Source organism: Centrocercus urophasianus, unplaced genomic scaffold, assembly GCF_019232065.1.
Source record: "Centrocercus urophasianus isolate 14NV4802_14NV808 unplaced genomic scaffold, USGS_Curo_1.0 seq_28, whole genome shotgun sequence".
Taxonomy (NCBI): Eukaryota; Metazoa; Chordata; class Aves; order Galliformes; family Phasianidae; genus Centrocercus; species Centrocercus urophasianus.
In genome coordinates this window covers 39230-62773 of record NW_024884844.1, presented here as the reverse complement: position 1 = coordinate 62773, position 23544 = coordinate 39230, and the positions used below count along the sequence as shown (strand labels likewise).

The window sequence follows — 23544 nt, the reverse complement described above, 5'->3', positions numbered from 1 at the left end:
CCCCCGGGTGTGGTGGGCCCTTCAGCTCAGGGTGGCCACCTGCTCGTCCCTTTGTTTGAGCGGCTGGGAGGGGGCGCTTCCCAGTCCCTTCCCCCCAACTCCCCAACCTGTAGCCCCCTAAGAAGGGCAACTGTGGGGTGAGCAGCGTTCCCCTTTAACCTTCTTATCCCCTCCCCACCTCGACTTGCTGTGGGGAATGGTGTATGTGCCAGATGAGGCCTAGGGGCTGGGGTGCGGGTGCTGGGTTTTGGGAGGGGGGGGTCCTCTCCTCTTGCTTTGCTTCACTGGAGAATAAAGAGGTGGCCTGGATGGGCCTGGTGCTGCCTCCCTGGACTTGCTGGGCTGTGGGATGCAAAGGGGAATTGGGGGGTGTCCACTCTCCTCCCCATGGGGATATGGGAGGTTGATTCTCAGAGGGAGCCTTCCTCCCCAGATCGATCTGGGGGGGGGTCAAAATTTCACCACTGTTTGCTGTGTCCGCCCTTGGCTCCCTGTGAGCAATCCTGGCCTCCACCATTGCAGATGGAATGCCTGCTGTCTGCTGCAGTGAATGTAACCAGGAGCCCACAGCTCACGTCACCTCCTTTTTTTTTTTTTTTTTTTTTTTTTTTTTTTTTTTTTTTTTTTTGCCTAAAGATACCCCACCCTCCCTCCTTACTGCCTGTGCTCTGCAGGGCCAGGCTGCTCTCTCTGGCAGCAGCAGGTTGTGGGAGCTGTATTACTAGCCTGATTACCAGCTCTGTGCTTCTGCAGACCCCAGGGAGCAGGGAGGAGTTTCTCAGAGCTGGTTGCTATGCCTCCAGTTGCTCAGTTTTCTGGGGCTCCTCAAGCAGGATCCCTTGTATGTGCCCTCGCATCAGGGTCTGCATCTAGCACTTTGAAGCTCCTCTGAGCCAGACCCTTGGGTTCTCCTCAGCTAGGAAGAGCTGTGCTGGCTCTGCAGGTCATGGAGGATAAGCTGGATTCCCTACCTTTGTGTGCATCAGCAGAGCTGCTAATTAGGCCCAATCTGGCTCATTCAGGCAAAGCTGTGCAGCCAGGAAGACAGCACAGATGTCCCTGTGACGGGGTCTGAGCTGGCAGGGTGCTGTGCAAAGCTTTTCTGTGTTGCATGCACCCACTGAGACGTCTGCTGCTCCCATCCTCCCTGTCCCTACTATGTGCTCTGATCCTTTCTTTATATTGACATTTGTGTGACCTTGTGGGGGGCTGCCTGGGCCAAAATGTTCTCACAACCTCACCTAACCCCAAAATTGGCTATATCCCTTTTTTGTGTTGAGGAGGGGGGCAGCTCTGACCTGCTCTGTCTCAAACTGAGCTGGAATCAGACCCATTAGAGTTCCTATGGGGCTGCTGGGGGAATTCTGATGCTTCTCTACCAGTATTTTAGAGAAGGAAACTGAGGCACAGTGTGATGAAGCAGCATGTGATGAAGCCTTAGCAAGAGGGGTTTTCAGCCTCATGGGAGATGCAATCCAAGGCTACCAGCCATCTCTACCCTCAGCCAGGGCTGTTTGCAGACCCTAGGGCCCCTACCCCTGACTGCAGAGCTTCAGAGCTGCACAAGACTCCAGTGCTCGCCAAGGTTTCCCACCCTATAGATCTCCCATAGGGCCGCTAACAGAGTCCTTTCAGCCTCAAGTCCTGGCATGTAAAATGCTTCCAGCTGCAGAGAGGCTGTGTCCTTCCCCTCCTCCCTTGTGTTTCATTGATTAAGAGTGCTGGGCCTCATTGGGGGATTTAGGAAGAGCTAATTGCAGACTGGTAATTGAAGACAGCTTGGAGTCTCTGGAAATGTCAAGGAATGGGAGACGAGCTCAGATGCTCCTGTGCATTTAAATATGCATCACCAGCTCAGCCTCAGCCCTGCTGACAGGAGATGTCTGGTTTTCCCTTCCCCCAGAGCAACCTGTGTGGCTGCTGGGAAAAACAGGGAATGCAGATCCCACCTTGCTCCCACTGAAGAAGAGGTGAGACTGGCACAGGGGTGTTAGTGGGAAGGGACAGGCTGCTGGGTGTAGCCCCTCCTGAGGCTGCAGCATATTTCTCTTGCTTCCCACTAATGTGCAACGTGTCCCCTCCAAGCTGTGTCAGTCACTAATGAAAGGGTTTTTTTTTCTGCCTAGCGCTTGCAAAGCAACAGCCCTGTGTGCTCCCCCAGCCTGGCTGCTCTGCCTGTGGTGCATGCTCCATGTGCTCGATGTGCTCATGGCAATGACACAGAGGAGGGGTACTGTGGCAGCAGCCAGCCTGGTGAGCTATGCCTCCTGATGGACAGACAGCAGGGGAAATGTGCTCTGGCTATTAAGAGCTGGCAGCATTCCTCAGAACTGCTCTATGGGGAGAAACCATCTCTAGCCTGTGTGGCTGGGTAGGGACCAGTGCTCTGCAACATCTGCTGCCTTGCAGCCCTGGGCTGCAACGATGGATGATGGATAATGTGTTCCTCAAGGCAAATGGAAGTGGGATCTTTCTCTTCTGCCTCTGTGGGAGCTGTCTGGACACTGGATCCACTGTGGTTCTGAATTGCTGCTGTTCCACTGACCTGGGGAGGGTTTATGGGTTCGAGTGAGGCTCGGTCACAGCTGTAGGGATCTAGGGGGTCTGCTGGATTCTGCTGCCTCTCTGTCTGTATCACTCCAGCTGCTGGCTGCACAGCCAGGGGTGCTCAGCTGTGTCTCAGGGCAGGACCCTGGGTTGTGGGGGGAGCACAGGGCTGGGCTCTCTCGTCAGAAGTCCTGTATTACAGCTTAATCTGGCATTAGCGCATTAATCCAGTCCTCCCCACAGCCCAGCCTGTGCCCTCTGCAGCATCCGGCCCAAGGTCTCGGTGCTCAGCTGGGCAGGAGATGCTCTCCTAGCATGGACACCTGGGGGCTGGCTGGCTCCTTCCCTTCCTCTGGGTGCCAGCAGAACAAGTGCATGGAGATATCGCTTGGTCAGGCTCTGCTGCCAGGGCTTGAGCCCCCCAAAGCAATGATAGAAGCAATGTAGCCCATGCAGGGAGCAAGGCTGAGGGAAGGCTGTGTCTGGAGGGAGGACGTGAGTCAACAGCTCAGCACAGGGGTGCTGGCAGAGCAGTTTGGCATGTGGAGAGGGGAAAAGAGGTGGGAAGAGGGAGAGCTAGAGGGGGTGAAGGTGTGGGCAGGAAGGCAGACGTCACCTAGCTGTGCTGCAAAGGCTCTTCCCAGCATGAGAAATGAGATATGTGGAGATGGGTCTAAAATGGGAGAGGGGCCCTCCATACCTTACAGAGGGGCTGAGAGGATGTGGGGGAACTGGGGTGAGGGGGGCTACATCCTGAGCCCTGCCCTTAGTAGCATAGTCCTTCCTTCTTGCTGCTTAAGCAGAAGGAAGAAAAAACAGACAAAAAAAAGATAGCAGAATAAAACCCTCCTCCTGCCTTTAATGAAGAGGCAGCACCAACAGCTCTGAGATCATCTGCTCTGCACAGACTGAGGCCTTTTGGGACCCTGTTCCCCACCTCATTCCTCACAGGGCACCCAGGGTTGGGGCTGCATTTGGTGAGCAGCAGAGCATGGGCTGCAACTGTGTATCCCCCCCAGCTCCTCTTCATCCTCATGGATGCAGGCAGCACTCATTCTCCTTCTGCTGTGCATGAATGAAAGGAGCAGCATGGCAACCGAGGCAGCAGGTAAGTCTGGAGCCTGCAGCATACTGAGCCCATGCACCCCATTGCTGGGAATGGTGCTTCCACGTCATTCCCCTGGGTTGAGCACCCCCGGTCAGGGCTGGGGACGGTCGGTGCCACGTGTTGGGCTCAGCCCCGCTCAGCCATTGGTAGGATTTTGCTGCAGTCTGCTCTGAACCAGTGGTTTTGGAGACAGAAGGGAGCAATGCTATTGCAGGGCTGGGGCACGGGGACACAGGGTGAAGGGCAGCTGTGCTGGGTGGGGGCAATGCTCTGGACCTCTCTATTGAGCATCACATGGAGGGAACTTCTCCCATCGGGGTCTGTGGATGGGAGCATTCCAGGTTGCCATAGTGACAGCACTGTATCCTCCATAGCTGGAGAGTCCTGCATGGGTACTCCACCTCCCTCCTGTCTGCCCCCCTCAGCTCATGATCCCTGCTTCTAGGGGGAATCCAAACAAGGGGATCCCGGGTGACCTCAGTGGATCCAAGCACGCCCTCAGCCTGTCATATAGGGTGGGTGGTGTTTTCTTCATTTCTCAGGACACTCAGGTCCAGCAGGGAGCTGCCCTTGTAGGGCTGGGAGTGAGCGAGGAGCTGGGCTCACTTGGGATTCCCTGCTGTGGGCACTGGCAGAGGGACAGGAGTAAGACTGTGGCGAGGAGCTACTAGTGACCCACATCCCTTAATCCCTGTTCTGCCCCTGCGTCATGCCTCTTCCTAAGCCCTGACGCCCGCTCCCTTGATGAGGACACGTATCCCTGCCCTGGCTATGATGAAGCCAGCTATATCCAGCTGCCCCTCCCTATCATTTACCTTTGTAAATGATAGGAAGGCCAAAATTTGAGGGGGGGGGGGGGGGGGCCCCAGCATGAGTTCTTGCTTCTGGCATAGAGGGAGCTTCTCTTCCTCCCCCTGTTCACCTCCTTATACCAGCCTGTGCAGAGCTCAGGGACAGCAAAGGAAGGTCTCCTCTTGACCCCACTGTTCTAGGCATGGGCTCCCTTCATCACAACCCTAAGGCCCCCCACTGCAGCCTGAGCCCTCCCTGGAAGACACGCTGCTGTCGGATCCCCTCTCTTAAGCTGATTAGAGCAGAGAGGACATGGCTGAGCAGATGCCACAAGGACCAGGAGAGTAACTGGACCCTGGAGGAATGCAGAGAGGGCAGCACAGCCATCCCTCCTGTGTCTGCTGTGACCTGGGAGGCACAGGGAGAAGGGCTGGCCACTCCCCTATGTGCTTGCATGGCACCAATCTGGCCTCAGCCCTGGCTCTATGAACACTGCAACCTGCCCAGAGACCCCTTATGGCACTGAGGACCTCCAGCTTTGGCTCCCCTCACCTGCTGCCCCAGAGGGGTGTCCCAAGAAACCAGTTGTTCCCTCTATCTCTTGGAGGTAAGAGTCAGAGGTGGTGATTGAGGAAAGGAAGGAGTGCAGGATGAGGCAGGGTGACTGCATTCCAGCCCCACAGTGCTCTGGTTTCAGATGGGGGGGGGGAGGGGGGGTCTGCTGGCTAGTGCCCCCTGTTGCAGCCCCCTGCACACAGAAGCAGACACAGCTCACAGCACCTCTCCATTTTATTGAAGACAAATCCCTCCCCAGCTGGCAGAGCCCAGCACTTTTCCATCCACTAGGCCAAAGTCCTGCTCTGGAGGGTGGGGATACTTCCTTGGACACCAGGCCTGCCCCTTGGTGCCCTGGGCTCCCAGCATTGCTGTCACTCCTACTTTACCTAGCCTTGTTCCGTGGAGGTAAGGATGAAGGCAGGGAGCAAGGAGCTGCAAGGAGGATCCCTCACCCTTGGGCAAGGCTTTCTGGGGTCTCCAGCTCCTGACCCTTCTGTTTTGGGAGATGGGTGGGCTAGAGGCTGAGCTGAGCACGAGGGGAGTTTGTGGGGTGGGGAATGATTTCTCCTCCCATTTATCTCCGCTTTAAGCATCCCTGTGCATTCCCTCACGGAGGATCCCTCCTCAATCTAAATGTAGGTAGACACCTTCTGCCCTCCAACCACCCATGCCAGGGAATCACTGACCTCCAAACCTCACCAGGGGCAGCTGGAGCAGGGCAGCATCCCACCCCCCACCCTTTCCCACCAAACTCCCCAGCCCCACACCAACGGGATGGATCTGCCAAGCCTTAATGGTAGTGGTTGTTCATGTTGTTGAGGTGGGAGGCTGCCATGGCGCTGAATGGGGCCGAGGGCTGGAGGCTGTGCCCGGGATAGAGAGATGGGCTGGAGCCAGGCCAGTAGGAGAAACCAGCCGGCGTCACCCCGGAGGTCATGAGGTTGAGTTTGGAGATGCCTGAGAAGGGCAGTGGGGCCAGATTGCCCTGGAATTTGTAGAGGGTGTGATCAGGGGCAGTCGGTTGACAGACCTGCGCCAGCCCATGGAAGTCGAACTTGTAGGCGTAGCGCTTGCCGTGCACCTTGGTCATGATGTTCTTGTCGTAGTAGTAGCGCAGCGCCCGGCTCAGCTTGTCATAATTCATGTTGGGCTTGCTCTTCCGCTCGCCCCAGCGCCGCGCCACCTCATCAGGGTCGATCAGCTTGAACTCTCCGTTGGTGCCCTCCCAGGCAATGCAGTTGAGGTTGGCCCGGTCCGAGAGCAGCTCCAGCAGGAATTGCCACAGCTGGATCTGCCCACTGCCTGCCCCAGAGAGGTCAGAGCTCCCAGTCAGAGAAGGGGGAGCAGGAAATGTCCCAACCACCTTCACCTCTGCCTTGCTTTCCCTTCCCATTTCCCAGTGGGTACCTGCTTGCTTGGATACTCAGCTCCAGTGTTTTTGTGTAGTACCTAGACCCATCCCATATTTCTCACTTGTACTCTGCACCAAAATGAGACTGGTGCTGTAGCTCAGCCCTGCCCATCTCCAGGGACAGAGATCTCTGCAGGGCGAGTGATGTCATGGTGCAACAGCACTCTGAGCTGAACCCTGGCAGATGAAAAGAGACCAGAGCGCCCAGAACAGGGTAGACATACTGTGGGTTTGTCAGGTACAAACATTCCTTGTTTCCAGGTGAAAACTCTCCTCTCTGAGAACATTGCACCTCCAGGCTGCACTGATGATGCCCAACATGCCCCTGTGCCAGGCTGGATGCTGTTGCCCAAAAGAGCCAGGCACACCTGGGTGTGCCCACAGTGAGGCACACAGGCAACTGCACTGAGGGAGGACAGAAAGGGTCCCAGAGCCCCAGGGTGATGAGAAGGAACAGCCACCTTGCAGATCCACACCCCATTTCCGCCACACTCACACCCATGCAGTTCCCCCTGCACATTCCTGCTCCCATCCTCAGATCCAGGAAGCAGCTGTACCTCTTCTACCCTCGTCTGTCAGACCCCACTCAGACATCCTGACCCAAGCAAGCAAGCCAGCCCAGGTTTTTCCAAGGCTGTGTTTCTGGCACAAGATATCCCACACCTGTGCTCTCTGCACTCCTTTGTGTTCCTTCTTCCCCTGCAGCCTGACACTCACACCTCACACAGTGCACACATTGGCTCAGTTCTGCAGACAGCCAGAGCCCAGTGCAGGGGCTGATGTTCCAGACACCTCTGCCATCATCAGCAGAAGAAAATGGGGGATTTCTCATCTCTGTGCCACATTCACATTTCTCACCCCATCCCCACAGCCCTCCCTGCAGACTTCTGAGCAAGGCTGATATGTGAACCTCATGCTGTACCCCACCCCACACAAGCAGCCAGGGTGGCAAGGCTTCATCCTCTGTGCCTCCCCAAGGAAACTTCTAGTGACCCCAAAAGGTCCCTTCTTACGCAGTGCGGTGTGCAGAGCACGGCTGCGCAGAGTCCACAATGCAGAGGCAAAGGGACACCCTCAGCCCCAGCTTTACTGATCTCCCACCCTTCCAAACCATGATATCCATCTCTTTGCCAGGCAGGTGAAACACGTCCCAAACACTTGGTGTCCACTCCACATCGGCCCTATGTCCAGTGACTCTAGGGCTGCTCCCCTACATCCCTGGATGGCTTTTCCCAAAGGATGGGTGGACCCCATGAGATCCATCCTCTCCTGGTCACTCCATGCCCTAGCCCCAACAGCTCCCTCCCTGGTGGTTCCCCTATTTCTCCACTCCCAGAATGGGCTCCACACACCCATCGGGTGTCCCCAGAGCGCTGTGTGGACCCGAGCTGGGATTCCACGCCTGTGCATTGGGATGGCCATTGGGAGCTCAGCTCCCAGTGAAGTAGCCCCAACCTGAGGCAGCAAGCACCAGGGCATCTTGTACCATATGGGAAACCCCAGTGGATAAGACATGCAGAGGGGAAAGTGCCCCAGGGGTCCCTGTTGCAAGAGGATGGCAGGGAGAGAGGCAGGTTTCTGGGACAAGGAGTGGGGAAAGGGTTGGGTTTTCTTACCTTTCTGCACGCCCGGGTTGAGGGATCCCCACGCCTGGCTCTTGCCGTCTTTGAATAAAGTTTCCCCCACTGGATCTGTGGGAAAAAAAAGGGGTGCGAGTGTGGGGAGGGCTGGGGCCAGGCGGGACTGTGACCCCCCGGCCGCTCCCCCTCGCCCACCTCACCGCTGTGGTGAAGCCAGGAAGCGCGTCCAGGAAAAAGGAAATCCGATTTCTGACAGAGCTGAGGAAGCTTTTATATAGGAATAGAAAATCCCGCAGGCTGAGGTAGGGGAACGGGAAGGAGAGAGGGGAGAGTGAAAGGGATGGGATGGAAGGATGGGTGGATGGATGGAGTAGCGGAGGGTTGGGTGGATGGAAGTGAAGGAAGGGTGTTGGGGAGTGGGGAAAGGGAAAGAAAGAGAGAGGTGGATGGAAAGAAGTGGTGGGTGGGTGAATGAATGGATGAGTGGTTGGATGGAGGGGTGGGTGGTTGGATGAATGGGTGAGTGGATGGATGGATCGGTGTACGGAGGGAGGGAGGGAAGGGAAGATGAGAGTCAGATGGAGGGACAGCTAATAGGTAAGAGTGGGAAAATGGGCTGATGGAAGGGATGGTGGATAGACAGAGGCAACAGAAAGAGGGACGGGTGGGTGGGGTGGGTGGGTGGATGGAAGGATGGGTTGGAAGGATGAGCTGGAAGGACAGAAGGGTGGCTGGATGGATGGAAGGGCAGCAGGATGGCAGGTGGGTGATGAAGGATGGAAGAAAGGAAGGAAGGAAGAAAGGAAGGAAGGATGGATGGGAGGAAGGAAGGAAGAAAGGAAGGAAGAAAGGAAGGAAGGAAGGAAGAAAGAAAGGAAGGAAGGAAGAAGGCAAGGAAGGAAGGAAGGAAGGGTGTGCAGATGTGAAAAGCTGCAAGAGCAGAAGGGACGGTACGTGAGGAAGGCAGGGTTGGTGCCGCAGGGGCCGGGGCAGGGCGGGGGCCGGGGTGCGCTGTGTTGCGGGGGGGTCCGCCCGTACCTGGCAGGTACATGTTGAGCAGCAGTGGCACCGCTCCGGCGCCGTGTCTCATGGCAGCTGTGGGGGCGGCCCGCGGGCTGCATGTTTTAATATTCCTGCCCCTATTATTATTATTATTATTCCACTTTATCAGGGAGCAGCTGATGGCGAATAAATGGCAGCGGGACGGGCAGGGGACGGGCAGGGGCCGAGGGAGGCGGGGAGGAGGGGGAGTTTCCAGGCAACTCGCAGGGGCTCGGGGCCCCGGCTCCAGCAATTTCCTCCACTGTAATTAAAGCGGGCGCTGTCCCCCCCCCCCCCCCCTCCCAACCCAGCCCGCTATCGGGCCCGCATCAGACTTTAATCACGGCCGCGGGTTTCTATGGAGAGAAGCTCGGGCCGCTTCCTGCCTCTTCCGCCTCCTTAACTCTTCGCAAACACGGCGCTGCCATCCCGGCTGCGAGTGGGGCTCGGACACTGCCTGGAGACCGCCGGGCCACGGCCCTCCCCGGGCTCCCCTTGCTGCACAGTGCCGTGCCCCCACATCACCCCGCTCGGCATTACCCTCTGCCCCGTGCCCCTGCTCTGCCCTCCCAGCACCCCGTGCCCCTGCGGTGTGGATAAGTGGGGTCCCACCGTGTCCCCCCCCCAACATTGGGACCCTTGCGCAGCTGGGTGGGTCCCAGAGCCCTGGGGAGGATGAGCTCAGTGCCAGACACTCATGGCACCGGGATGTCTTGGCTCTGGCACCCTGCTGGTGCCCTGTTATGCAGTCCGTGCTGCATGGATCTGTTCCCATCTTCATTAGGTTCTGTGCAGTTGGGGGGCTCTGTGCACCCACCCAACCTGCATGGCCATGTCTCCATCAGCCTGTGGGAGGCTCTGCTGGCTGCTGAATCCCAGAGCTGGTGCTGCCCAATTTGGCACTGGGAGACAGGTGTTCCAGGTGCCTTCAATCTCTGCAAGCACTGTAAAGACTGGAAGGAGATTCAGGGCAAGGAGGGAAAGGGCTGAAAGAGGGGAAGGAGCTGGGGCAACTTCAATCCCAAAGGAGTCCTCTGGGCAGATCGACCCCACCACCCACAGCCACAGGTGCTGCGTCCAAGTGCCATCTCTGTCCCCTCAGCCAAGAATGGACCTTCCTTCCCAACAGGCCCAGAGGTGCTGCTGTCCACCTTGCCCCAGCATTGCACAGCCACCTAGCGAGCTGCTCATCTGCCACAACCTCTCCTCTGCTGTTGCATTGATGTCTATTAAAGCTCTCACTCTGGACCCAGTGGCATTTCTTCATCACGACGTGTAAATGGAAACCAGGATGTGTTGGTGCCAGACTTGTGCTTCTTATTCACTCTGCAGTCCAAATGTGCCATTTAGGAAGAGACACCACAGTCCAGCCATGCAGCCCATGGGGAGGGTGGGATTAGGCTGGGATATCCTACAACTGGTGGCCAGTAACTCCTCCTGGCTGAGGGTGCCCAAAGCACAGGCTGAAATGGGGATTGTATATTCTCAGCCATCTATCCACCCTCACTGCCCACCTCCATAAGTGACAAGAGCACAGCCCACCATACAACCCACCAAATTCCTCCAGTCCCAGGGAGCCACTGGGATGCAACAGCCCTTAAAAAGTGCCTCCGTCTCCAAACACCTTTGGTTGTTCCCCCAGCCCACCACAGCCCCTTTGCCTGCCCTGCAGCCTCTCCACAGCCTCCCAGACTTGCTTTCGCTGCCTGAGTCACTGCAAAACACCTCAGGCAACAGAAAACAAGCCCGGGACACAGCAGGGTGGGGGGGAAGAGCCATGAGCCTCTCTCTCCTGGCAACCTCCCTGGTGGTGAAGATCCTGCAGCCATGAACCTGCATCACAAAGGGCATGTGGCAGGCAGAGTTAGGGTTGTGTGAGCTGGAGGTGTGGGGGGGAGGTAGATGGGATGGGGGAAGACAGTGAGCATGGGGCTGAAGGTGTGATGGAACTGGAGAGACTTGAGGTGTGCAGAGGGGCAGGGGTGTTGGGGTGCCAGGGTTTGGGGAGCTCTGTGCCCTTGGGGAAGCCAAGGGGTGGCAGGCTTTGGGGACCCAAGAGGCATTATCCTGAGTTTATGATGGAGCAGGGACAAATGTGAGCTGGGACAGATCCACAGGATGAGGAGAAATAAAGGGGATGGGGCCAAAGTTCATGGGACAATCAGGGGACTGGGGATGTCTAGAGGAGATAAGGGCTCAGGTCCATAGGGTTCCTGGTGAGGGGTCTGGGATCCCTGGAGCACCCCACTGGCAACAGCAGATGGCTCACCCCCCACCCCCAATCCAGCAATCTCACCCCTTCAGGTTAGGGCAGAGCAGTCCCCATGTCTTCTGTGGCAGTTCCCCCCATCACTGCCCTGTGGGTCGGTGCCCAGGAGGTCTTTACCTGCAGGCGGGCGGCGTGGAACGCAGTGGCAAGCTGACGTGGCCTTGGGTTCCCTGCAGCCCGGCTGCTGTGCAGGAATGTGTTTGTGCAGGGGGAGAGGCCGAGCAGCCGTGGGGCCGTGGTGGGGTGGGGACAAAAGAGGGCTGGGAGAGGCTCAGTGGGGACGCCCTGCAGCATGGCACTGGGAGACTGCATGGGTGCAGGGGGTATTTACGTGGATCATACTGCTGTGGAACGAGAGGAGTATGGAATTGTAAGGTTTGAATGTGTACACTGAGTGCAAGCTCCTGTTCAGTGCACATGCGCACACACATGGACCCCAGAGCTAGGATTTTTGGGTGCAGGGTTTGCACACAGACAGGTGTGGCCCCATTCTAGACTCCCCACCAGCCTGTCAGCCCCAAGGCCAGCTGCACTGGGGACCCAACACCCAGTGCCCCACCATTCTGAGGCTTTGCAGTGGACATTCCACAGGCAGGGAGCACCTCGGCATGCTCCCCAGGCAGGGAGCACCTTGGCGTGTCCCCCCAGGAGAGCTGGGGTGCTGGAGCAGGATGCAGGAGGACGAGGAGGCTTGGAAAGGGTGCAGGAGGAGGAGGCAGGGTGGGGCTCATGGTGTGCCCAGGCGGAGCCGGAGCCGGATGCTGGCACGGATGTGCTGGCGTGGCCAGACTTGGGGGGGGAGAGGAATGGGAAACCCCACCCAGGACTTAGGGCTGTGTGATGCTGGGGGATCAGTGGGGCTGAGGCAAGTGTCTTGCCCTGTGGCAGAGTGGAGCGGAGAGGGGAGCACTCATTTTTTGACAAATGCCTTTATTTGCTACCAGGTACAGGTCTATGGCACGGCAGCCCGCAGGCTGCGAGGGCACCCACTTTGCCCCCGCTCAGTGCTGGATGCGGCGGATGGATTGGATCTGGTTGGTGTGGGCCTGGCTGCTGTATTCGCTGTACTTCTTGAACTCGCCGTTCTGTCTGTCCCGCTCCAGCACGTACTGGTAACCCCGGTATCCTGGGTACTGGTACGCCACCCACCTGCAGGGACACCTCTGGCTCAGAGCCCAAATCCCTGCTTCCCATCCTCTCCTCTTGTTGGCCCCATGGTAAGAATGGCACAGATTTCCAAGGGAAGGAGTCCCCTATATTTTGGGGTCTCCTATCCAGCCCCTGTCTGGGCTGGAAGTGTCCCACAACACCCATTTTGTGCCTCTGCCACCCCCAGGCAGTGGGACTCACGCTCCAGCGTTCACTTTGATGGATGCCACCTCCTTGTTGCCCCAGCCCATGGCCTGCAGTGAGGGGTAGTCGTCGCTCAGCTCAAACTTGTGCCCCTGGAAGTTCTCCGCTTCATATAGGATGACCTTGCTGTCATTGTGGTTCTGCGGGATGAGTGAGCTAGGTTCAGCAGCTAGCATGGGAAGGGGATGTGGCATGGGGGGTGCCATGCCCAACTTTGGTGCAGGGATGTGAGCCATGAAGTATCCTTCAGCCTCACCGGGGCTGACCAGAAGATGCTGCTTTCATGTCCCTGTGGTTCCCACACTCAGCATCCTCACCCTCCCTGAGGCTGCAGGGCAAGGTGGGCTGCTGGAAGTGCCTCTCCATCTCTGTGGGGCTCAGTTGGATGCTGGGCACTGAGGGGTTAATATCTGGGACACAGAGATGCAGCACTGTCCCCCCCTCCATGCCCAGCCCCCATGCACATCCATCTGCACCGTGGAGCGGTCCTGCCAGCGAGGAGCGATCTTATCGCGTCCTCTTTATTAAAGCCCGAGCATATCTGCCTGGTGATTATTAAAAGTTGGGGGGGGGGGCACACGGAGGCACAGACGTGCCGGCACTGCGAGCACCCGCAGCCCCACGATGGAGTGATAGTGGCTGCGGCTGTGCTGAGGCTGGGTACTGGCAGGGAGGGGATGAACCTCACTCCTGAGCGTCTCCCTGAGTCTGCTCCCCTACCCCAGGCTAATGGGATAAGTCCTGGGGTACTCAGTCTGGGGGTGGCTATGCAATGCACAGAGCAGGAGTAGGGGTAGAGTTTGGGGCTAAACGTGAGCCCAAATGCACACCTCAGGATGTCTGCAAGGAGGTGAGAGCCACCCCTCCATCCAACATCCCCATGTAACCCATCCACCCATGCATCCCACGTCCACGCTCCATCCCTGCTGTCCTTTGCTGGCCCAAACATCTGTCCCCATAACTCACCGCGCACTTGACAGGTCGGAAGGAGAGGAGGTGCTCGGTGCGGTATCCACTGTTCCCACTCCAGGCCTCCCACCGTGGATAGTCACCCTTCTCCAGGATGAACTGCTGCCCCTGGTATTCGGGGTACTCAAAACCCACCCAGCTGCGGGAGAGGAAGGGGTACTCAGGGTGAAGGTCCTTGCCAGCATCAAACATCTCTTCTGCAGGCAAAGCCTCTCCCCACCAACACCTCGGCTTTGCAGATGGGGAAAATGAGGCACAATGCAACGGATGCAGAGGAAGGACCTGGGTGTCACATCTCTCAGGCAGCCCCTTAAAAAGGGATGGTGAGGAAGGCTCTGGGGGGCACTTACGGGCCAGACTCCACCTTGATGGAGCGGATCTTGCGGAAGCCACGCTCCATGATGCTGGGGCACTCCATGAGGAACTCGCAGCGCTTGCCCTGGAAGCTCTCCTCCTCCCACACCGTGATCTTGTATTGCCCCAGAGTGTCCATGGCTTCGCTGGTCATGCGGGGAGCTCAGCTGTGGGCAGAGCCCCGGTGTCACCTGGGTGTCATCCTCTGTCACCGGCCCTTTCCAGGCTGGTCAGGGGACACCTCCCATCCCATTCCCTTACAGCTGAGGGGTCTCTGAGGACCTCAAGACCCCTCCAGCTGCAATGCCCTCTCTCTCCATGTAATATGCCCAATGTGTGGGGCTGCTCCCAAGCCCCTTGCCCTGCATGCTGAGGGGTCTGGGTGCCTGTTGGACCCGTGTGAGATGGCACATCTCTTGCAAGGATGAACCCAACACCCTTCTGCTGTCTATGGGAGGATTCACGCGAGGGGCGAAGGCAGCAGCGGTGCAGTGGGGTTCGGAGGCTCACAGCCTGGTACTTACTTGGTCGCAGGGCACAGAGGCGAAGGTGGTGGTGACGGTTCTGGCTTTCCCCAGCCCTATATAGCGGGTGGTGAAGCGGGGCTGTGAGGGGGGCTATGCGCTGTGTCAGCGGGGGGGCTGGGGCACCCAGCGGGTAGGCTGCTGCTGTCCATTCCACTCAGGCAGTGTGGCGAGAGCGGCCCCCCCGCGCCACCCTCCGCTGACAATGAAAACGCTGGGCTGTGTTTGCACAGGGGCTCAGGGCACAATGGGCAAAGGGCCTGACGCGTCGCTTTGCTTTCTGCCCCTGGACAATGTCCCCGCTTGGCCTGGGGATTAGGGGCACTGCCTTTCCCAGGGCACCCGCAGCCTGTGCCAGGGATGGTGGCGGCGGGCAGAAGCAGCGTTGGCATGGCTGTGGCTCAGCCATCTGGGGAGATGGGCAGCACCCCCAGCTGATGTCCCCACAGTGCTCCACGCTCTTTGCTCACGATGGCCCCAGCCTGGCAAAAGGCCTTCCATGCTGGGACAGACTGGATGAGGCCAACATGGGGCCTCCCAGTGGCCCTGTTCTTGCAGCATCCATCCCTCTTGGCAAGAACTGGGGTCTGGGGGGTGACAGCACGCAGCATGCCTTTCTTGTTCCCCTCCGTGCATTGGCTGGCTGCTCTGTTCCACAGTGCGGAGCTCCCGTGGAGCCCCGTTGTCCCCTGCGGCCGCCTCGTGGAGTGTGAACAGCGTTGTCCCCATCATGCCGTGCCGATGCCTTCAGGTCCCAGCAGAGGGTGCAGCCTGGCAGCGCTTGGAGCCGGCTCCTGCCCAGCGACAGCGCTATACAGCAGTTCTTTTGGGTGTACAAAGCACTGCCGACTCTGTGCAGGGCACAGTGGGGTGACACCTCCCACTTGCTCAGGGTGGCCTGGGGACATTCCTCGAAGTGTATGAGCATGGGTATGGGCAGCCCCATCGCCGTGTGTCAGGATACAGAATGGAGCACTGATTGTTTGAGATCGGGTGGGATGAGATGGGATTGTAGACAGCCTGGGGCTACGGAGTGCTGTGGGGTACATGATGGAGTCCCTGCCCCTGCACTGGAGTGTATGGAATGTAGGCTGAACATCCCATATGGGATGAGGTTTGGGGGGGGGTAATGGATGTTGTGCTATAGGATCTGTTGAGCGCTAATGCGATCTTATGGGCATGTAGCCCTAACAGGAAGCCTGGTGCAACCTCTCAGACAAAAGCACCCAGGAGGAGGAGAAGGGAGAAGTGGGAAGAAAAACTGACCCCTAGGTAGGGGCTGTGCCACATCCCTGCTTCTCTGACCCCTCCGTCATCCCTGCACACTGGGACAGCCATATGTGAGCCCCCAATGGGAACAGCAGATTGAGGGGATCCCCATGGTCAGAGCCCTTCCCCTTTGCACCCCAGAGTTCTGATACTGCCTGTCATCTTCCCCTCCTCCCCCCCCCCCCCCCCCAAGCATCTCCTGTGGCCCTAGGCGGTCCCTGCCACTAGCATCCTCACGTGTCATTTGGTCACCTGCAATGTCTATTGGGATGGTGACACGGGCAGGGGGAGGCAGGCGGGGGCAGACAGTGAGCCTGCTCAAAGGCAGCTGCTAATACTGGTTCTGCGAGCTGACGAACACTCGTCCAGGGCCTGCTGCATAGGCTAATTTAATAAGGGCCCCGTGTCCCTCCCGGCTCATCCTGTTCCTTGCAGGAGCAAAACAGATCGGGTTTCTCCGGACCAGCCCCAGCACGGGGTCACTCCCCTGCTGTGCTCCCCATCCGCGTGGGCACAGCCTGTGCCCTGTATCAGCTGTCTGCCGAGGGAGGGGACATGGCTCTGCCTGGGTATCTGCCACATCTGGCACACATCTGAGGCTCACGGCAGCACACTGCCTTTCCCACCGTTATTTTAAGAACCCAGGCTGGTGGACCAGGACAGTTCCCCTAGGCTCCCCTTGCCCCATCATTGCTGGGGGCTGCACTGTCGCACCTGGGGTTGGAGGTCCAGGACTGGAACTGGGAGGGAGCAGATGGAGCTGGTGCCAGCCCCTGTTTGCCTTTCCTTCAGTTGCCTGGTGCTCTGTTTGTTCTGGAGATGGCTTCCTGCTGCCAGGGCTGAAACAGGTGGCTTTTATTTGCAGGGGCTGGCTGATGAGATCGGGGGCAACGCATCATCTGCCCACCCAGCCTCCCTGCTCCCTTTTCCTCACTTTTTCCCACAGACTCATTTCTCTGGAAAGGATGCATATAACATCCTGCTGTCCTCAATCATCTTCCTGAACAAGAAGGATGGGTAAATTCCAACCAAGGTCCAAAGGCACCCGGACCCCATAGCTGAGGCTCATTATGCCCCAGTGACATTTGTTGCCTCTCTGCTCCTTGCTGGCTGCGGATGGCACCTGCACCATCACACGCTTGGCTGGCCAATAGGTGCTGCAGGCTCCCCTGCCAGCAGGAGCCATCACACACACGTGTTCCCTGCACAGCCATCCTGCTCCCTGCCCACAGCCGGAAACATGGCAAGCAGTCTGGCAGATGTTGCTGGGATTAGCTCCCACACACAGCTCACACACACACTACCCTGAGGCATTGGGGTCCCTGGAGTGCTGCCAGGTTGTGCTGGTCCCTGTGTGTCCCCCAGATACTCTGCAGTGCTCTGAGTGTGAAATGGGTCTTGGGGTGCGCACACAGTGGAGATGGACCCCAATAGTAAGGGTGCACCTGGAGCTGGTAATAGACCCCAATAGCGGGGGTGGACCCAGTTGTGCCCATTGTGGGGGGTGTCCAGTCACCCTACAGCCTTGCTGGGTCCCCACGCTGCTGCAGGAGCAGTGGCCTCACCTGCCTGCTCCCTGCTGTTCCCATGGGGACTAATCCCACCTGAAGGTCAGAGAGGCTCCGCCAGCTGCTCGCCTCCTGCCTGTGGATTACAGCCTGGGTGTGAGCAGGTGGCAAGTGCTGCATCTCCACACCAGCTCTGCCCTATGGGAGCATGACAACGACCAGGTGAACTCCAAAAGGGTGACAGGTTCCTCCCAGCCACAGGGGTACCCCAGACCTATTCCACCCTGCCTGCATAGGGATGCCAGGCAGTGGGGCAGGAGAACTGGTGGTCCTCGGGTCCAGAGCCTGACCTGAAGCAGAGCCCACTGGTATCAGCCTCCTGCCCACTGCCCCGTATGTCCTCAGCCTGGAACCCTCAGGGCTCCCCATAGCTACACGTCCTGGAGGAAGGTACTCAGTGCCCACCTCCTACATTAATCCAATATCAGGGACACAACAGCTTCAGCCTCCTTAGCCCAACCCTAGTGCCAGCTGCTTGGGTACCCGCAGCAGTTCAGGGGCATGGTGACCTTCATGGATCAGGGAGCCCCTGCTCAGCCCCAGTGTCTCCTCCAGGCATGGCAGAACCACACAGCCCCAATGGCTTTGTACAAAGCAGCAGGTCCTTGGGCTTGTCCCCCTTTGTCACACTGGCATGCAGAGGGCAGCAGCCAGCTGCCACATCCTGCAGCAAAGTGGTGCCTGCCCTGGGATGGCACAAAGTATCTGGGCTGGGCAGGACATGTAGTGAGCTGGCAGAACCCCATGGGGAGACAGCAGCAGTACACACCCACACCTGCATACTGGGCACTTGAAGCAGTGAGCGTGACAGGGGAGTCACCAGGTCCACAGCTTTAGGTCAGCAAGAATGCATACACACACACTGAGCTGTGCATATGCTCATACATATGCAAATGAACATGAATGCATATGTGCACATACACCTGAATGCAAACACACCTGTATGCAAATGCACACTGGGGTACACATTGCTCCCCAGCATTCCCCCTGCACCCTTCCCTCCCCATGCAAATTGGCCCTGTGCAGAGCTGCACCATGCAAATCCCCAGCACAGAGCCCCAGGAGCCCAACGTGATGCAAATGGGGCTGTGGGACAGTGGTGGTGACACTGGACTCTTATGCTTTGTCCCCAGCCAGCATGATTCACCACTGCTGGCTTGGACATGGAGCTGGGCACAGAGCACAAGCAGCTTGATCTGTTTTATTCACCCAAAACCAAGGTGACAGCACAGAGGCCAGATCCCTGCTCTGTGAGGCTCAGGGAGCAGTTCACCCCAGGGCTCATCTGGTTGCTGCTCCTGCTGATTCTGCAGGTGACCCCTTTTCCCACTGGGACATGTGCACAAGGTCTGCCTCCAGCTCTTGCTGGGACAGAACCAAAGGCTTTTTGTAGCACCTGAGCCACATGCAGAGTGCAAGGAGGGTCTCATAGGCTCAAATAGCCCCAGACTGTGCTATGGGAGCACGTGTCCTTACGGTACATGGAGACACCATGGTGAGTATCTCCAGTGCATGCAGTGCTCCACTGTGCCAGATAGCATCTGCACCAGAGGACATGTGCGGCGGCTGGAGCATGCGGGCAGCAGGGTCTGGCTTTGCTCAGCACCATTAATCATACCCTGTTTGATCCCAGGTTGGGTGGCTGCAAGGGGCTGTGCACATCGGGTTGTGTGTAATGCTTTCTTGGCTTTTGCACTTGGCTACATTTGGCAGCAGAAGACAGAGCACAGGGCTGCAGGCTGTGCTGGCCAGGCTCTGTGCAGTGTCACACATTGTGTGCAGCTGTCCTCAGGCCAGGGTTGGCACTTGGCTCCAGGGGGGTCAGGAGCAGCGTAGGGGACTTGGCTCCAGGGGGAACTTTTTGCTCTGTGCTTTTGGTTCTTCCCCACACCACATGCTGGAAACTTTCCAAACTCACTCAATAAGCCCAGTATGTGCCTTTGCTCCATCCAGTGCAGGGATGTAGGTGACTTGCACTGGAGCAGAGGGTGCTGAGCCAATATGCACGGGGATGGGGGAAGCAGCAGGAATCATGGCATCTCAATTGCTCCCTTTCCCTCCGGAGCTGCACAGGTTAAACTCTGAGGTCTGTTTTTGCCCCTTTTCCTGGGCTCCCACACTGTCTCATCTCCCATCTCTCCAGGACTCCATATTGTCTGAATGAGGCAAGGAGCAGCCCTGGGCTCTGCGCTGGCCTGGAAGAGAAATCCCAGTTCCCCCCCAAGAACCTTCCACAAAACATGGCCAGAAGGACTGCAGTAGCAGCAGCATGTGCAGATGCACAGGCAGAGAAAAGATGCAATCCCCCAGTCCTCTGCCCTGCTCCTGTTGTCTTTCCCCATTTCCAGCAGCAGCTTTGCTCGGTGCCAGCAGACTGCTGAGACCTACCTGCAGCTGCACCTGACTGCTGCAGGGCAGGCAGCCCTGTGCCTGTGTGCCACAGACACACATACTGTGTCTCCTGCATGTCACTGCCTGCAATGCTGAGTGCCATCAGTGCATGTGTCCTGCACATGTGCATGGGCTCATGCACGCATGCAACTTGCACCTTCTGTGCACTGATGGCTTTGTGCAAGCTCCATTCATGACTTGAACACTGTGCATGTGACTGTGTGTCATATGCACATCGTCCCATGTGCGCTCATCACGCTACACGTGCTGCAAACCAGCCCATTTATCCTGCACGGATATTGCCTGCCAGGAGTGCACTTTTGGTGGGCTGCAGTTGCCCTTGTTGCAGACAGGCTGGACCTGCCTAACGCGAGCCGAACGAACAAAACGTTCAGGTCAGGTCTTGCACGTGGGGCTCGACGCCAGGCAAGTGCAGAGTCGCTCTGGGCTGGGAGGTTCTGTGCTGCAGGCGGCAGAGTGCCCCTTCCCCATCCTTTCTTCCTGGCCAAGTCCCTCTAGGCTGGGAGCTGGTGTCCTCATTGCAGCCACTGCTCGAGGGTAAAGTCCAAGAGGTGGATGGATGCTTGACACCTGCTGCCTGGGAAAGCCAAACAGAGTGGGGCAGGTTAAGCTGACACAGTAGGGTGGGGAGAGACGGTGGAAAAACAGAAAGAAAGAAAAAAAGGAAGGAAGAAAGTAAAGGGAAGAGGAAAGGGGATCAGAAAGGAATAAGAAAATACAGGTGGGAGAGAAGAGATGAGTTAAGGGACAGCCAGGAAAGTGCCTCTAAGCCCATCTCCTCCCCTTGGGGGGGTTCCTCTGGGCTTGTCCCCTGCTGTCTCCAACAGGACCCCATGCCCAGCACCTTCTCCCGCCAGACAGGCAGCACCCGGCCCAGTGCTGGGCTGCAGCTCCTCACCTGGCTCCGGTGACACGCTGGCAGCTCGCAGGTGAGTGGCTTCTCCTTCTCCTGCTGGCTCACAAGCAGAAAATGAGGGTGACGCCGGCAGGATGGGGCTTTTATAGCCCTGATAAAAATAGCGCTGCTGGCTGTCGGTCGGGGGGCTGGAGAGATGGGGTTGAGCAGAGACAGGCGAGAGGGCTGGGCTGGCCGTGGCGAGCCTTCTCCCAGCACACCTGTCACGGCTCTGTGTTTGCTCAGAGCAAATATTGACCCAGGGAAGGCAGGCTGGGCAAGGGAGGCGATTAGCCCACCTCGATTAGAGGCAGAGCAGGTCTCTATGCAAACTCTCCAGGGCTGCCTTTGTTAATGGGAGCCTGATGGGCTGATAGGAGCCAGGAGCCTGGGTGCTGGGGCGGGCGGTGGGGAGGAGGAGGTGTAGGGGGGGAGAGGAGGAGACATTCATTAACCTGCACTGGAACAACACCAGCTGTCACTTTTCCACCCACCTGCCCTGCTCACTTTGCAGCCAGGGGTGAGAGGAGTGCAGGCTGGCAAAGCAGGAGAGGCAGGGGAAGGTGTGGGGGTACCCTGCCCTGGGATGGGGCGATATACAATGCGTGTACAGGAGGCAGAGCTCAGCAGCAACACCTCTTCTCTCTCACTCTGGCAGCCTGCCCTCAAGGTGCAGCGCTGGAAACAGGATGTGTTTCATTCCCTCCCTGCACACATGCCTTACGCTGGGGTCACTCCATTCCAGAGCTGCACTAGCTTCCTGCATCTATCCAGCCTGCAAAGCATCCCCAGTGGGGAACCCGCACAGACATCCCTGTACAGAGCCCACAGGAGCAGAGTAGGTGTGCTCTCTGGCCTCAGCAGCCTCTGTTGATCTCACCCTGAGCCAGCAGGAGCCAGGATAGCTCTGGGTTTCTCTGGCACTCACAGCTCCCTGGATAACAGAGCATGAAGTGCAGCTGCGATGAAAGGAGAAGTTCCATTGTGTGGGTGCACTGGGCTGTTTGTGCAGATGGGGGCATTTGTGGGTGCTGCTTTCACCCCCACAACAGACACCCACAGATATCCTATCTCCTGGCAGTGTGTTAGAAACTATCATTGTCGCCCTTTCCATAGCAAGAGTTTACTTGCAGGTTGCAGTAAATAGATTCTCGCATGTAAGTGGATAGCAGCAGATCCCTATCAGCCGCTGCCATCCAGGTCTTCATCTTTGGCCCTGGCAGCCAAATTTGAAAGGAGGGCTCCATCCATCCCTCCTGCCTGGGGCTCTGATCCCACAGGCTGCCAGACCAGCCCTCTGCCAGGCCCAGCCTGGCATAGCCAGGAGCTGGAGAAATTCCAGAGCACTGGCATTGGTGGCCCTCACCCCTTTCCCAGTAGTTTTGCCAGAAAAGGAAATGCAGAACCATCACTGCCCTGGGTATGATGCTAAGAGGCGAGGCAATGCTCCCTCTCCTCCCAACACCGTATGGAGCTTGCTTGCTTCTCCTGTCTTGGTGTGGGAAAAGCAGTGAGCAGGGCTCCCACCAGAGTCAGAGTGACTGGCTTTTACATGGCAGCTTCTCTCTTGTCCCAAAGGAGCCACCTTCGGTGTCCTGACCTGACCCCACCATGGACCAAAAAGTCCCCAGTGACTGAGGGGATAGAGCTGAGCCAACAAAACCTGGTATCTCAAATATGTGAAAGCAGAGGTGGAGGGTCCCTACCCTGCTTTGCCAAGGGAATCATAGGATCGTTAGAGTTGGAAAAGACCTCTTTGACTCTTAAGCCCAGCTGTCAATCTGTCACCACCGTGCCCACTTTTCTCTCTGGCTGTGCAGGCTGCTCACGGCAGGACCTACCCAGGTTCCCAATATTCAATGTTAGGGGCAGGGGATACAGGGGACTGCTCTCCAGCACTGTTCCTGTCTGGATGTGGGGTCACACGAGGTGGGATTCAGGCAAATGGGATAACCGTGCCTTACAGGCACCATAGCAGAGAAGACCAAGAGCAGCTTTGTTCCCCTCCCTTTATCTCCCAGACAAAGACATGATTCAGCAGGTGTTAAATGTTTTAATGGGATTCAGGATGGCTTCTGTCGCCCACTTGCCCCAAGGCCATTCCACCCTTCCCAGGATGAGCAGCCAAGAAGAAAAGGACTGTTGTGTGCTGCACAAACTGCCTACCCATGGAGCACTCCCGATAACCCGGGAGCCCATGGTTTGCCAAACTTTCCCTCTGACCACATCCTTACAGTCAGCTTGGCACTCAACCCCACACAACCATCTCACACCCACTGCAAAGAGAAGAGACATTTCTCTCGCAGATGTGTAGACAGCTCCCAGACCTCATCATGATGCAGCAGGCCCAGGGACTTACACAGTCACCTACCCCATCCCCACTGCTATGGGCAGCACCGAGGCTCTGCAGGCAGCTGGATCCCATCTGCTTTAAGAGGATGGTGAGACTGCTACTCACGCCACCCATTTGGGAAGCCACTGTGGGACATGTATTAAGAAGGTCCTAGTGAGGTGCCTGTACCTGGCAGATTCACCACAAGCAGACCAAACAGCTGCTGCTGCCTTGTTGGGGTGCAAGGACGTGGCACCCAGCCCCTGCTCGTCACGGGCCCGGAAAACAGAGAAGCTGCCGTGGAAGATCTGGCACCCAGCGTGCTGGGAAGAGAGGAGGAGGTATGCTCTCTGAGCTGGCAGCGCAGTATCTCCGACAGCAGGAACAGCTTGGCCCTGGGGCTCAGTAACGCGTTACGCACGCAGGGCTCCTGCAGCGAGCAGAGCTCTGAGAGAACTGCAGCACCCCCGGGCACAGCCGGCACCTGCCTTCTGCCAAGCAGGGCTGAAGCACCCCGCAGTGCGTGGCTTTCCTGGGGGCTGCGAGGGGAGAAGGAGCGGCT

The 23544-nt window shown here is 57.8% G+C and overlaps 2 protein-coding genes across 2 annotated transcripts; both read right to left on the bottom strand.

Moving 5' to 3' along the window:
* Positions 1-5755: 5755 nt before the first annotated feature.
* On the bottom strand, positions 5756-9225 carry FEV (FEV transcription factor, ETS family member). Its single transcript, XM_042827296.1, has 3 exons — positions 9035-9225; positions 8033-8107; positions 5756-6307 (listed from the first exon to the last, which is right to left on the bottom strand). The coding sequence occupies exons 1-3, from the start codon at positions 9084-9086 to the stop codon at positions 5796-5798; spliced, it is 639 nt and encodes a 212-aa protein (XP_042683230.1). The 5' UTR covers positions 9087-9225; the 3' UTR covers positions 5756-5795.
* A 3027-nt stretch (positions 9226-12252) lies between these two features.
* Positions 12253-15875, bottom strand: CRYBA2 (crystallin beta A2). The gene is made up of 4 exons (XM_042827313.1): positions 13979-15875; positions 13626-13767; positions 12657-12799; positions 12253-12455 (listed from the first exon to the last, which is right to left on the bottom strand). Exons 1-4 carry the CDS (start codon positions 14134-14136, stop codon positions 12308-12310), a joined length of 591 nt encoding a protein of 196 aa, XP_042683247.1. The 5' UTR covers positions 14137-15875; the 3' UTR covers positions 12253-12307.
* Positions 15876-23544: the final 7669 nt, after the last annotated feature.